Source organism: Tympanuchus pallidicinctus, unplaced genomic scaffold (genome assembly GCF_026119805.1).
Source record: "Tympanuchus pallidicinctus isolate F22 unplaced genomic scaffold, pur_lepc_1.0 scaffold22, whole genome shotgun sequence".
NCBI classification, from domain to species: domain Eukaryota; kingdom Metazoa; phylum Chordata; class Aves; order Galliformes; family Phasianidae; genus Tympanuchus; species Tympanuchus pallidicinctus.
In genome coordinates, this window is record NW_026294739.1 from 14,759,999 (window position 1) to 14,775,961 (window position 15,963).

Below are 15,963 nucleotides of genomic sequence, written 5' to 3' on the forward strand. Positions count from 1 at the left end.
ACATTTTAATTACGATGATGGTAATTCTAGCTCACTAACAGGCTGTTTATTTTACCTCTACTCCTGCAATAGCCATTTATTTTATGTTCTTTTAAAGGTAAAAAGACTAACTGCTCTGCAGATATGCTTGTCTGCTTTAATTAGTCTTCCTTAAGCTGTACAAAGAGAAACTGCACTTAATTAGCTAACCTGAAATTAGGATTGATATTCCAGCCTATGTGCATGCTGTCATTACTGTCCAATAAATGGAGCACTCTGTTCTGCAGATTTTTTTTCCCCAGATGGTTGATATGCAAGATGGCAGATGGAGCCAGAGCGTGAGCTTTGCTTTCAGCAGTGTTTAAAGGGCTTTACAGGGTGTGGGTCCACCCTGGTCCTACTAAACTCTTGTAGGCATGGCCCACTTCCAGTACACAAATCTCTGACCATGGGGAGGAGGGGAAAAGATTTAATTTTTTCTTCCATTGGCAGAAACTCTGTGCCAGTGCAAGTCCACCTCTGCAGGCCTGCATTAAGCATATGTTTTGGACCCAATATCTCCCACAAAAAGTGGAAGTTTCCACCTTGGAGTGTTTGTGTTCAGTCAATCTGTGGAGGCTGGGGGTTCTCAGAGAGACGTATTTATCTTGAGCCCTTTTCAGCGCGAAGGCTAGAAAATCTCTTAACTCTGTGTGTGTCTCTATCTCCTCAACCAGTTTCCTCTAACTAACCAAGTTGTGTGTATGTTGGAACGAACAGACTTGGAACATCTCATTACTTTTACAAAGTATGTTTTGACAATCTGAAATGAGTAAAACAGATTTTTTATGAGGTGCAATGACAATGAGAGATGGCTCCTTCAGGGCTTTCAAAGAAGGGGGAGGGAGGAACGATGAGACTTCTTAATCCACACAGTCACCTTGGCAGCCCTCCAGGAGCTGGGGACAGCTGCCAATTCATATTTACCTGTGGTCAATGCAAATATGCATGCGTGCAGCCATGATATTTGCTTATGCTTAAGCAACGTCTTTGTTAGCAGGTGCATAAAAAGTTCTGTTGCCTTGAGGTTTGGTCACACAATCACGGCAGGTTGGGTTTGTTATTGGTTACGCTCAGAAATGTGGTCTGATCTTTGGGCTGCAGCCTTGGGGGTATTGTGTGGCCAGTGGAGGAATTTGAATGGCTCCTTCACAGGGCCACATAGCTGGGAGCAGTGCTATTTCTTCACCCCAATGGCTCCAGATGCTCTGCACTGCAGCAGGTGCCAAGGGAAGGGGACGTTTTGCGGTTCAGGGACATCCCTGGAGGCGTTCAAGGCCAGGTTGGTCGAGATCCTCGGGCAGCCTGAACTGGTGGTTGGCAGTGCTGCCCACAGCAGGGGCTGGGAAACTGCTTGATCTTCAAGGTCCCTTCCAACCTAAAACTTTGTATGATTTGCACTGCCCACACCCAGCCTTTCCTCCCAGCCTGCCCCTCACGCGCCCTGGGACCAGAGGTGGGTCTGAAGCTGTTGGAGATAACAGGCGATACTGGTAGGGCTGCAGGAAAAGCGAGAGCCGATAGCAGAGTATATGCCTTCCTCTGGGAGGAGCACATGCAGGGCTGCTGCACTCGTGCCCAGCGCTGTGCTCCCATCGCTCGGCAGATTGTTTTCTTTCCCACATGCCAGTTCCTATAGCCATCTGAAACCTCTCCAGCCATAAAATCTGAAAACCAGAAATATAACTCATCACACTTAATAATGCAATTACTGGTAAGCAGACTTGACTTAGAAGACTTCAGTCAGGTGTACTGCTTTGTGCCAGAATTATCTCACTGCTGTGAATTTTGAGCTCTGTTTGCAAATCAGCTTCACTGGTCCCGCTACCTGGACATTGGCTCTGCAGTGTTTCTGCAGTCCTCATGCCAAGGAATATCATTCCCTGTGTTACTTGCTTGGTGACTTTCTTACCTCACCTTCTGCAGTCTGTGCCCAGAACAAACTGCCTGTGACAAGCTACAAGTTCAAGTCCTTTGAGCAGTTTTAAAGGAGGAAGGGAACTGTGCCTGGTGCTAAAGCATATCCCAGCTGTGCAGTGAGCAGAAGTGCTGGTGAGAAATGCTACATCAGGATTTGTCTGGACCCCACTTCTATTCTGCATCTGTGAGCTTGAGTATCTCCGGCTGAGAGCTGTGGCTGTGCCTGCGTGCTATGCAGCTGGGAGCAGGGCCAGTGTGTCCCAAACACAGCAAACCATGCCCTGGGTGCTTTGTGGGGGGGCCAGGTGCCCCCCAGCCCACTTCATGCATTCTGAACGAGCCACCACCATCCTCTGCAGCAGGCTTCCTTGGCCAAACACAGCTCAGTGAAGCAGCCCATTCCTTGCTACCATTGTATGAATGTGTTCAGAATTTGGCACCCGCAGATTTATGCTCACTTCTTTCCAGGGCAGACTGCAAATATGCGCTTTGTTGAAACCAATCTGCTAATCTTTAAACTGCCTGGAGCTGCAATTCTCAATGGGTGGCAGGCGCTTGTGGTTACAGGCCCGAACATCTGGGATAAGCTATCTATTCCACTGACACAGGAACACATGCTCTTTGAAGAAGTTCTTTAACCTTTTTCTTGATCACTTGTCAGTGTAAAGCAAGCCATTAGTTTCTGCTCAGCGCTGTCTGCTTTTCTAAATTGGGTAACTTAAAGGCAAATTTACTAGATGTGTCACTGACAGGTTGCTGTTGCATTTATACCTGGAGTTGGTGGGACCTAGAGCATGGGCACATGCATGCTGGCACGTATGTGCCTGCAAACTACTTCTTCTATGTGTCTGTCTTTGTATCTACCTGCAGACTTACGTCCCTGGAGAAAGCAGTACTTTATGGAAAAGGTATCCTGAAATTCCAGCCTTAAGTGACTTTGATAGCAGCCTTTCAGTGCCTAAGGGGGCTGTAAGAAGGAAGAGGACAGAATCTATAGAAGGGTTTGCTGTGACAGGACAAAGGGAAATGATTTGAAACTAAAAGAGGGGAGCTATAGACCCGGATGTAAGAAGGTTTTTTTTTACACTAAGGGTAGTGAGGCACTGGCACAGGTTGCACAGAGGGGGTGGGTGCCCCATCCCTGGAGACACCTGAGGTCAGGCTGGATGGGATGTGATGGAGCTGTGGGTGTCCCTGTTCAGTGCAGAGAGTTGGGTTCTATGAGGCTGTGAAATATTTACGGAAGCGAGGGCGCTTGCAAGCCTTTAAAAATCAGTTGATTTCCGCTGCTGGATAGCAAAGCAACAACAGATCAAAGTCCCAGTGTAGTTGAAAAGATTTTATATCTTTCAGCATCACAATCTCTAATTTGTTTGGATGCATAAGAAGGATCAGAAAGTAACGTGCATCTGGGGATTAAAGCCGCTTTGCTACTCATTCTAGCTAGCATATCCTGAAAGATTTTCAAAGTCTCAGAAGGGAGTGAAGTGCTTTAGTGATTTTTATGTCTTTGAAAATCTCTGTTTAGTTTCCCTGGTGGAATTTCATAAATACACACTGCTAGCTGTCTGATGCCAATAGATCCCACCCAGGGCAGGTAAGCACCAAAGTGACAGGGCTGCAAAGGTAGACATTGCTGTCACCGTGCGAGCAGCCACGCGCAGAGGTGAAGACCTGATAATTCCTGGCGACACTTGCTCCTTTAAAAGTTTGCTGCAGGTTTTGCTCCCACCTCTCCTACCCTCTGAGTCTGTTGGTGGCCATGCAATCAGAGAAAGAGATGTGTTCTCTTTGTACCTCTCCTGAAGGGAGTTGTCACCCTGAGCCATGACTTTCCGCCTTGAGATATGACATGCAACATAGGGGTTATAAAGTTCTGCAACCCTTGAGTGTCTTTACACGCTCTCACTTGTTCCTGTGCAGGTCACTTAGTAAATGTGTCACTTGCTCCATGCTAGCGGTGCTCGTGGAGTTACTGATGTCCCAGAATGTGCTCTTATGCATGGCAGTGTGGGTTATTTGTGTTTAATTTAGCTTTGCAACTGGGAAACATCTATTCTTCCACTAGCTGCAAGGCACAAAGACTTTTTCTTGCTTGTTTCTTTAGAGAGAACTTGATGGGATCAGTTGTTTACTTTTTGTGGAGGAAAATCGGTAATGAGATGAAAGCTGTTACAAGCAAACAGTTCTGCCAAAAATAAAAATTAAAATCAACAACCCAAAAACCCACAACATCAAGGAGTATCACTTCTCCAAAACCTTATTTTAGATTAGATCTAGGCTTTCAGATTAGTTTGAAGGTGTTTCAGCAGTCTGAGTCTTCTGAAAACGTCGTCATTGTTGTCTGGATGTCTCTGGGCTGTGTGTTTTGATGCCTTCTTCATGACTGGAAGATAAATTTTCCTTTTTTTTTTTTTCTTGGATAGGAAAGAATGCATTTTCACCATCGACCCATCAACTGCCAAAGATCTTGATGATGCTTTGTCCTGTAAACAACTCCCTGACGGTATGAGATATATTTTACAAAATACTGCTCAGTGTTTATATTCAGCAGCTGACACACTCATATATGTAATTTGTCATGAAGTATTCTTTACCAAATATGAGTAAATGTTAATCTGGTTTTCTCCTATTGTTTTAACTGTCTGTTTTCAGAAATTGTAGAGCAGATCTCTTCAAACTGCAGTCTGCAGTAATATTGATGTGAGGAAATGCAGAAACCACAGTATTTTGCATAATCGAAGCTGTGATTTAATTTGAGCAGATCTCAGCTGCCTCCTGTCACTGCTGGGCTTATAGCAGAGTAGCTCATGTGCCACTCCTGCATACTGAAGCCTAGGAGAAGTTTGACCTGGAGTGCATAGTCCCTGAATAAAGGAACCTTGTTTTTGAAGGTCACTGGGGCTGCATTGCTTCTCAGCGTTTGTTTATAGGATGCTGAGAATAGTCAGATGAGCAGAGTGTGCCTTACAAGTTGTGCTCTTCTTCTCATTGCCTTTTAAGTTTTCTGTTCTGCCTTATTTGTGCTTTTACTATGTCATAAGCCAGCAGAACAGAAAGTAAAGCTTCAGAAGCCAAGTCTTGATGATTCCGAATGAAGGAACTTCACTCGTGTAAGCTTACATTGCTATCCAATTCTGCTCATTTAGTTTGATGAGATCCAGTAACAGCTTGGTTTAGAAATAGTGCATGGTTTGATTAACACATCTACAAATAATGAAGAAGATAAAGTGACTTTTTTGTGTTTGGTTTTACTTGTTATTAGTGATCATGATATGATGATATCAGACATGGCTCTCTGGTTTTGATTGATTTCATTCTGTGTAATGTGGCCAATGAATATTCATGTCATTTAGAGCTTGTTACACAATAGCATTACAGAGCTATAGAGATGATTAAAACAAACAAACAAAAAAAACAGTTGAAAGAAAATTTGAGGCTAATAAAATTATTCCTAATTGTATTGTATGATAATCAATTTTGAGGCCAGGTTAAGGAAAAATTGTTGTTCTATCTCACTGAAAGTTTATACAGTCTCACTGAGAGTTCCTAAACTTAACTCTGCCCTTCCTCTTTGCATTTTATCATCTCAATTATCCATAGATCTGTGACTATGTTGGTGATTTTGCAGTCACTCAGAACAAAGACACTGAAACCCTGACATCTGAGACTCTACCAGGCACACCTCCATGGGTTTTAGGTGCAGCATGAGAACATTCTTTCAGCTATTTTGTGGTGCATACGCCTGTGTTTTTCCTTTGTCCATCCTTATCTCATCCCTTGGAGAACATGCTCAGGGAAAATAGCTGTTCAGGCAGGAATTCTTCCTTTCCAGAGACTGCGTTGCTCATGCCTGGGACTTGGTGCCAGTGCATTAGGGATCATCACCACTTGTAACGTCCAAGGGGCTTCTAGACATGATTGGGCTATTGCCCATGTGTTCTTGATTGCAAAAAAATCCCCCTGTAATTTGTCAGGCTGAGTAATTTGTCAGCAGTGCTGCCACATATGGCTTCATCTATGGAACCTCTTTGGAACAAGTGCATCTCATGGAATCAAACCAAGGGAAAAAAAGAAGGGATTAAAAGAGAGAGAGAGAGAACACCCCCCCAAGTTTTCATTGGCCTTGTTATTTCAAAGGTCATCTCTGATGTGTTTATCTGTAGAGGACAGAGGTTGCGAACAAAGATCATACTTCCTTTTTGAAGAGATCTGAAGAAACCCTGGAGAAATCAGGGGCAGGGCACAGCTGACTTTCTGAGAGTAAAACTGAAGGTTTGTGTGGCTTGTATCTAAAATTTATGGAGTGGGAATCCTGCACTGAGTGACATGGCTTGGTGCTACGGCGGTGATGGGTCGGTGGTTGGGCTAGATGATGTTAGCGATCCTTCCAACCTCCATGAATCTGTGATCCAGTGAAAGTTTGCATCCCTCCCAGGAGCACTGTGCACATTCCCCTTTCCTACAGGTGAGCCTCAGATGAGTAAATCCAAGAAGCAGATAAGTAAATTCAAGAGCAGACAAGTGCATGCCCCCAGCAGAGGCAGTCCCAGCCCATAGGCCCTCTGTTAAGCCCCACGTATTGTTTTCCACAACTCATCAGATGTGATTAAGAGCCCTCTGGAGGATCAAAACTAGTGCTGGAGGTCCTTTGGGTTCACTTGCTTACAAAGCTCATTCTGTTTGCAGCCCTTGTGTTAAGGAGAACTCTTCTGGGAATCTTAATCTTGTGCATACTGGAGCTTCTTGATGCATTTTGGAGTATTTCTGGCTTTAAAAGTTGTTATACTAGCTGCAATTATTATGACAAAGAGTTGTTTTAGAGGTTAAGAGCTCATCCAGGGCTGGCAAGCTTTCATGTCTCATGAGGACAAAGTTGTGTTAAGAGTTAACAGAGCTTTTATTCCAAACGTAAATCTGGTTACAAGAAATTATTATTTTTTCCATCTTTTTTGCCCATATGTTAAACACTTAAAAAAAATTAATAAAAAAAAAAAAAGAGAGAAAAAAAGAGAGAGCCAGCATGAACAAACCGCATATCTGGCATCCTCATGATGTCAGGAGATCTCCAGAAATCAACAGAAAATGCAGTGCCCGATTCAGAAAATGCCCCAAATGACCCAAAATAAATGCAAGCAAAAGACTTTACTCACACTTTCCCTACCAAGCACCAAAATGAATGCATTTTGGCTGATGTGGAAGAATGAAATTGTCCTCAAACATTAATTACTGATTTATTCGATATTGTGGCAGTTTCTTTGCCCTGAAGCAGAGATGTGGGTCTATTTTTGCACCTTTTCTTAGTTTTAAAACTTGTCAGTGTAACAGGTATCTGTTCTGGTCACTGGATGGAGGACTTCCCTATGCTGCATATTCAGTAAAAGATGAACCTTTTTTTGCAAAAGCAATCCATAAGTCTGTTATAAAGTACTACCCAGTAGCAAAGGAAGCATGGGATGACTGTGGGAAGAGCTTTATTTTTAATGGAGCTCATAGTAAGATACTGCAGCAGTTGGAAACTTTACAGGGATATATGTCATAAGTGGGCCAATCTGGTTTTGAGAGGATTTTATATTGAAGTCTGCTTTTGATTAACTGTCGTGCTCCTCGTTATTGTTTAATGATAGGAGTAGGGAGGTACACTTGCTGTTTGCACTTGTGAGTGTATATTTTAAGAGATCAGCTCCAATAAAGAATGAAAATAGGGTTATTTATGTAACAGCTTTAGAAATATGAACGAGCTGTACTCCATTTAGATGACTCAGCATAATCTTGGAGTAGGAGATGGATCTGGACTGCAGCAAGTTTCTGCAGCATTTGTAGAGTTGTTTCAGGATAGCCTGAGGTTTTAAGCAAGTTCATTTCAGTCAATGCTCCTTTGTGATCCTTTCTGCACGTATTCTAGTGAATGACTGCAGCCAGGAGCGCGCCACAGAGCAGCTCTCAGTTTGAACAATGGCTGTGGAGCGTTCACAGAAAGCAAATGTATGGCTTTGGAGCCTGAGTGCTTTCCTCTGGGGCGCAGAAGTTTGAAGATTTATGCTGATCTTATGGTGTAAGAGCATGCCATGCGACCTGCATGTCCCAGTGGAACCAGGCAAGTTCCATACGCTTGCCAAACTTCTCCTGGGAATTACTTGTAGGTGTCATTTGATGTATTTCTGGTAACATACACGACTGATGCAGTCATATTGTGCTTGAAAGCTTCCAACCAGTAGAAACAGAGGTGAAATTTGACAAATTTAAAGTCAGCCAATTCCAAATTCCATCTATTGAAATTTCAGGCCATGACAGGAAAGGAGTTACCTGAAATTATTGGGTGCATTTCAGAGGAGTTGTCTCACCTACGTGCGCATCTTCCAGTGCTGATTTCAAAGAAGTACTGGCAGCATCTTGGTACATCTTTTTGTGTGTTTATTGATGACTAATGTGGTCCTCGCCTTTCTTTCATTCCTGTATGCTTACCATCTTTCAGAGAGTAATTCCAGTTTTAAGTAATTTAAATCTCACTGTGGGAGGAATCGTTGTACTGCAGAATAGAAATACATTTTGCAGGTTGTTTGTTTGACTTCTTTTTTCCTTAGTGACATTGGTCTTCTGTATTTTGGAGTGAGGTCAGATACAGATACGTTCATTGAATTCATATTTTTACCTGAGGACCTAAGCAAATGAGCTTTCTGCAATATGCCGCTCCCTGTTTTTTCCCTTCCTTTTAAATTCATTCACTCTGTTGGTGAATTCAAATCAAATATATCTAAGGGGAATGCAAAGACATTGTGTTTCTTCAAGTATCATGAAAATGGGATCTGAGCAAAGAGGAGAGATTCACTTAGTGACCCAAATCTGGGAAAAGTGCAGCATGACCTTTGTCCTTAGCAGACATCTGAGAGTGAGATGTGTGACTCACATCTCTGTTCAAGGAATATTTTCCATGTATGATGGTAAAGTTATCCCTTTTTTACTGCAAGCCTAAAAGCTTGCTTTCCATGGACCTCGTGGACACATGAAGACATCCCTACTGCATGAGCTCCAGCGTCTTGCACTGAAATAGGCCTGTAGAGCCCTGGTAGCCCCAAGATGTTCTCTGCCCTTTCAGGTGAACACTTGCTTTTCCTTTCCTTCCATCCTCGTTCTTTCCCAAAGCAGATTACAAACATGTGAGGACCAAGTTGGTTTTGTTTTGCAAAGTTATGCGCACTTATTGTTTTAAGTTGTAGATAATCCCTCTTATTTAGTTTTGTCCCTCTAGTCACATAAGTACTGTAGGATGAAATTTGCTGCAGCGACACTTGATGCAGAGCCTTTCAGCTAAGCTGTTTGGTTTCTGCGGCATAGGCTATAGGAAGAATTTGTAATTAGAGTCTTGTGAGCTGATTTGCTGAAGATAAACACTGAGGAGTGGACTAGTGTTGAATCAAAAGTTATATTATGGATTAGTATGCTTTCTTCTCTGTAAGGTAAGTGTGTAAGATGAATAGCCACCAGACATGGTTTAGAGAGAAAATGACAGAAAACCCACGTCACTGTATGAGTCAAATACAAAATGACCATAAACTGTAATTTCCTTAAATTTATAGCAGGAGTCAAGTGTGGGAAAAATAAAGAATACATATAAGGAATGGGAGTGTGTGTAGTATTTGGTTGTTTTTCCCTTTGCTACTGTACATAATTAGCTGAGCTCTACTTTTACTTGCTGATTAGTCTGGTGCCTTTTTGTTAAGGATCTACGTTTTGTCAGTAGAGAAGTGGAAATGACAGATTGCAGTGATTAGAAGCAGGTACATTTTTCCTTTTCTTTTTTTCCCATCAAGAACTTGTGGTTGCAGATTCTTTGAAATACGCAAAATACAGTCAGGTCTCTGCCAAATCCAGATCAATGTTGTGTCCCACACTGTGGTCCCATGCATTGCTGGTGAAATTGCAGCATGTACAGTATATTTTACCTCTTATTTTAAAATAACATGGGGTTGTGTCTGCGGAAACACACATCACTTCCAATTTCCAAGGCCAGAGTTGAATGGAATCAGAGGGTTGAATTGCGTCACCCTTCCCCTACCAATTTCATCTCTTTTGAAATCAATGAGAGAGCTAAACAGTGTCATGCTCTCTTTAGCTTGACTGGAAATAGAGCAGATGGTGATTGAAAGGGTAATAGAGTAAGCCTAATTCCTGAACAAGTGCACTAAAATAATAAAGCTCTGGGATGCAGAACAAGAAAGTTTGGATTTGGTTTGAGCATTGATTGCTGGAACATAATTTTTTAAAGCATTTCTTGCATCTGTGTGAAAGCTACTTGTGGGAAGATTGTGGGTTTTTTGTTTTGATTTTTTTCCCCCCACAAAACTTGGGCAGAATTAGTTGTTGGTAATTGCTATCTGTTGCACTGGATTTTTGTATTAAGTATAGAAATTTTATAAAGATTCCACCTCTATTCCAAAAGCCTTGTATTTGGAAAACAGAGATCAAATTGAGACAGTACATAAACAAATTCACAGAGGAAAAGGATGTTAGGGTTTAAGCAATATGAAAGGTAGGTTGCCTATAAAGGGCTAATGTAATAAAGATCGGCTGCAGAACATGTGATTGGACACACAAATGCAAATAGAAGAATTACTGTTTAAAGTGAATGTATATTCCTGAAGTGAAGAGAGGTGCTGCAGGCAAAATCTCCTTTTGAATCGTTCATAAATTCAGGACCTGGGACAATTCCCCAAGGATTTAGAGGCGTGGGTTTTCCTGGGTCAACAGATATCCCTAGTTTAGATACTAACTTAAAAATGGTAGTGCCCAACTTTGTACTGAAGAAAAACCCTACAAAAGATCAGAATTCATTTAAGGAGTTGGATAATGAGGAGAGGATCAGAAATTCCTGATTTAAAAGCACTCTCTCTAGGATTTATTTTCACTGAAGAGAACTCAGAGATGAGGAGGGTTGTTAGAGAACCACAAAAGGTAGATGGTGACCAAACCAGAGCTAGAGAAAACAGGATTTTCCAGCAAATTCAGCAGATAGGAATCCAAAGATAATTGAGGGGACAAAAAGGGTACAAATAGCTAGGAATAAGTTTCCACACAGTTGACTTCGGTCATATGTTCTGTTGCATGCAGGCAGTAAAGATACTGTTGGTGTATATGTTTGTTGTCAGCTTTTCAAAATGACAGGATCCCTCAGAATCACTGAGCTATTGTTGTAACTAATAATTCATTGCTGTGTATGGATTTTAAGAACCTAACTGAACAGGAAGAATGTCTTCTTACAGCGCAGCTCGCTACCGTACTTCTTGATTGTTGACTATTGCGTTGGTTACTCAAAGTGTAAAACAGGGCACAGATGGAAATGTTTTGGAAACGTTTCTGAACATAAACAAAAAGTTGGATGGCTGAGAGTGAAATCTCAGCAATGGCCTTCTATTCTCAAAGAAGCTGAAATGTCAAGGCTGCTCAGTGGGGAAGTAATTTGTATGTGTTTGGCCTAGCACTGAATTCCAAGGTCTCGTTGACTGCCCAGGAGCAGCCTTGGATTTCTGTGTTCAGCAGAGATATCACAAAAGATTGACCTAGGAGAGAGGCAGGTCCCTTCCCACTCCAAACCTTCATTTCAGGAAGAGGATGACATCCTACACTCCCCAAAGATTGTGATGCATCTTGAAAGCTTCTGGGTGCCGCTTCTCTTTTCTTCATATTCAACGACTGTTGATTTCCTGATAGAGTTAACCTCTTGGAATAGTGATAACAACAAATTGTGACGTGAATGCCAGAAATTGTCCTTTTGATTTTGTCACTGTGGAAACATAACTGCTAAGAGGGTGCTTGATAGAGCTAAGCACAGACTCCCTTGGCAACTTCTGTCTACCGGTGAGAAGTGCTTTCTGAGCTGTAAATCTGAGTTCACCTTGGTGACCTGCTTGACAACTTGTCTTGGGAAAAGGTTGAACATCTGTCTGTGGAGTGGTTGGTTTAGACTGAGTAGCAAAGATTCATATTGAGCATAAGTCACGAGCAGTCATCTGGAGGTTCTCCCAGAGATGGCCATGTGGCAAGCACTGTCATCCAGTGGAGAAGTTAATGTATCTGAGGTTCTTATCCTCTTCACTTCACTAATTACACTTGAATCTTGCAAGTAAATTAATACAATTTTTAAAACTTCTCAGTGGAACTTGCTGTTTTGGTGCCTCACAGTCTGCTAGATCTTTGTGCAGACATGGAGGAAATCAGCTGACTTGTTACCTTTTGCAGTGTACGTCAGGCATCAGCACAGGAATAGGGAGGGAACGTTTGTGAGCAGAAGGTAGGACGTAGGCATCACTGCATAAGAAGCAGTTGTATCTGGTCACACTCTTCCAGCGTTGGCCAAATTTGATATATGAAAGAAATGGCATGTTCTCTTTATTTTCCATCGTTATCTTTGCTGTTCCTAACTGTCCTGTGTCCTGCCTTAATGTTTTCTATTAAAGTACTTCTGCCTTACTTCCATCTGTATTTTTCTGTGTGATTCTTGTTCCGCAGTGTGAACAAATCCTTATCCTGTGCACTTACTCTGTTGGATATCATTCCCTGTGTCCTTCAGACTGCAATTAAATATTTTATCTTGTACATGCTGCGTAAATTCTGTCCTTCTGAGTATTTAGTGCTTTTCCCCCAGAATAATTCCTTCTTTGTTAAAGTATCTGACTTAACGGTGCAGTGGTAACATTTGCACAGAAGAGCTCTTCTGTTCTCCTCCTAAGTTATTGCATCTGGTTGGAAGGCAGTTTTCATGAACAGCAGAGGCAGTAGCTGTGGTCCGGATGGCAGCATCTCCCATCACAAGGTGAAGAACTGACATGGGTTTGCCGACAACCCAGAGGACAGGACACTTGCTTATGGATTTCTCTGCCTTTGTACAAAAGTATATTCTGTGAGATCTGGAGATCTGACTTCTGATCATCACCAGCTGAGATGCTTCCAGCATCTACTCTGTGTTCCCATGGTAGGACTGACTCCCACACTCCTAGGAATTTGGGGATAGTTTGTGATGATATTTTGCCATCTCTGAACTTACTCCTCAGTGTTGGGTAGGTTGGGTGGTGTGTTGCTTGTGGAGGATTTAAATGCTACCCTTAGTCAAAATATTTAAGTGCTGAAGTGATTTGGGTTATGCTGTTTTGTATATAAAGCTCAGGGCTTCGTAATGCATGATGTGTGAAGTGCCTTGTTATGTCAGTATTCTGGCTTTGTTTTTCAGTATAAAAGGTAGCTTTTACATTCTATTAGGAAGTGAGTTTAGGAAGTTGCTGAATTTATTAGCTGCTACGGATAGAAAACTATGCAATTCACATGGAAGAGCTGCTCCCAGAATTTAATTTAGTAATAAAATCTCCTCATATTCTGAAAGTGTTTAAAGATTTGTTTGTTGGTCATGGAAAAAAAAATATTCTGCTGTGAACTACTCCTTTCCTAGTAGATTTCTCTGTTTCACATCTTCACTTGCCCATCATTGCTAAAGGCACTTAATGAACATGAGTTCTGTTTTGTACCTTACCTGGAGCCAATCCCAAATTTGTTTGTAAAAGCATGATCATTTCCATAACATTCAGTCAATGCCAGAGACTTTAGTACCAAAGGTCAGAGTGACTGTGAGAATCGAGTAGAACAGCACTTTAAAAGTCACTGCAAGCAGATAGGAATTATTCTGGATTTTAGACTCATTAAAATCTTGCTTTGACCTTTTGGCTTAAAGAGGAAGAAGGAAGAAAAAACACACAGAAAACCCATTGCCATCTGTTTTTAAGAGTTGAGCTGTGAATGTTTTCAGGTTCTCTTGGGATTGCTGAGGGCATCACTTTCCAGCACTGCCATTTGTATCAATGGTTTCTCAGAAATCCATAAGATGCTGAGATGCTCTCAAAGTCTCTCTGTGGCTGGTGATCACTGGCAGTTGTTCCGATGGGTTGTTTCTCACGTAAACCAGAGGGGCTCAATAGGGATATATCCTAGAGGCCAGGCTGGCAGTGGTGCCTGGTGGTGTGTAGTGTTTTGTAGATCATGACTCTTTAGAGGTGCTTATTGTTTAGATAGAGAGTTTTTCCTCTTTTCAAGTCATTGCAACTTTCCTGAAGTCATATTCGTGGCTGGTTGGAAAACTGCTGCTCGGTGCCCTGGGGACTTGTCCTGCTCTCTTTGAGGTACAGAATTCTGATTCCTTTTGCCAGAGACTTTTCATAAGGTTATGTTGAAGAAGAGACCTTTTGAGAAAGGAGAAGATATGAACTGCTTTTAAAAAAGTGTAATTAGTTGTATTTCGGTTGGCTGGAGCAGCATCATATGATAATTTAGAAACTTTAGTTTCCTGGTAAACAAGATAATGCATTTATGCTTAGTTGCGCTGTGCTTTGAAAAAGCAAAATGGCCCTGGGGCACACAAGCAAAATTTAAGCACTCTCTTTGTTATTTTAAAATAACTGAAATAAAGCACACTGATTTTCTGAACAATAGATTGGCTTCCTGTGCTTGAAGAGTAACCTCAGCTGAGAATTAAAGCCACCCACCTGTATCTTCAGACTCCCGAGCAGACAAATAACTCGCTCTTCCCACAGTTCCACTTGTAAGTTTTGTGTTAATCTCTTCTCCTCCATATTGCTCTTTTTTTTCTTTTTTCTTTCCTTTTTCTTTTTTTCTTTTTTCTTTTTTGCTGTCATTCTCTCTGCCCCTGTCCCAACCTGAACGCTGCCATGCCTGGACCATCGATGTACCCATGTGGTACATGCATGTCCTGAAGAGAAACAGATGCTTGTGCATGGGTCAGATCTTTCATTTAAAAGCACGTGCTGATGATCTGCAATGATCCTTAGCTACTTCCAGCAGCTTTTTCCTACTTCTGCTAGATGCTAAGCACTGCTTTGCAAATAAGTGAGCAGCACCAGCTACCCACAGGGCAGAGAATGAGGGAGAGCTGTAATTATTTGCTGCAGGAGTTTGGCCTAACCTCAGAAAAGTCAACTGCCTTTAATTGCTGGAAGCAGCTGGTTGTTTTCTGTCTGGAGCAAATTCTTTGCAACCTGCTTTGAACTTTCCTGTATCTCCCTAACTGAGAGGTAGCAGACGTCTCCAGAAATAGTTGTTAGCACAAAAAACTTGGTATTGGATTTGAAGTTGACGTAACGCTCTGGTTGATTGTATTCTCTCCTGAGAAGGGTGATGAGTGAAGGTGAGATGGAAATAAAGAAGTGCGTATCCACGTGCTGGAGAATTACCTGTTGCTGTCTTATCCTCAAGGAGTAGCATTTTTAAATTCCGTGGTCCATAAATTTACACGTGCCAGAGTACAAAATGAATGTGCTTGGCCTTCCCCTCTGTGTTTGTGACTAGGGTGCTGAAGATGGAGAAGGGTTTGCTGCCATTGTGTTAACTCACTGCTGTTCTGATATATTCAACCCAACTTTCTGATTCCTGGAGCAAATTCTTGATACAGCTTGCTGGGTTGACAGTTTTTTTATGGAACATTTACAGACTCAAAGGTCTTTCTCCTTTCTTCTAGTTCCTTCTTGGTAATCCTTTTTGTTTAGAGTTGTCTTTCGTACAAAAAAGAAAAAAGGTCTTTGAACTCTTTTGCTGTAGTACTTGAGATCATCAGTGAAGAAAAAAGAAACAGCTTGTTCTTTGTTCTTCTGTTAGGTGCCACACTTGAACCATTGTCCTTTGATTTTTAGCATCGTATCAGTGTTACGCACACAAGGTTTTGGAGTGAGTTCAAACAAACCAGATTCTCAGATCAAGGAGCTGAACCTTCTCTAAAGAAGCACAGCATTGTGCTGGGGGATGCAGCTTTGCCATTTGGTAAGCATCCAGAGGAGATCCAGGCTTCAAGAAACTTTGAGAATTTCAGGTCCATTTCATTCTGCCATTCCAGCCACTCATGCTGTGGTCAGCAAAAAAGGAAATGGTCATCTCTGCATGTAGTGGCACCACAAATCCCACCCATCCCTTTTGCAGAGAGTTTTGGCCTGGGAGTTTCTTTGGTCAGTGATTTGGCCAGCTATTTCCCTC

The 15,963-nt window shown here is 42.0% G+C and overlaps 1 protein-coding gene across 4 annotated transcripts in view; it reads left to right on the forward strand.

The window, feature by feature from the left end:
• Positions 1 to 15,963, forward strand: part of DIS3L2 (DIS3 like 3'-5' exoribonuclease 2) — a 165,779-nt gene that overhangs the window by 83,812 nt on the left and 66,004 nt on the right. For all 4 annotated transcript variants that reach the window (XM_052686880.1, XM_052686879.1, XM_052686882.1 and 1 more), the window contains exon 11: positions 4,365 to 4,444. In XM_052686880.1, the coding sequence (XP_052542840.1) occupies positions 4,365 to 4,444 (80 nt within the window). The remainder of the gene's footprint in view (positions 1 to 4,364; positions 4,445 to 15,963) is intronic.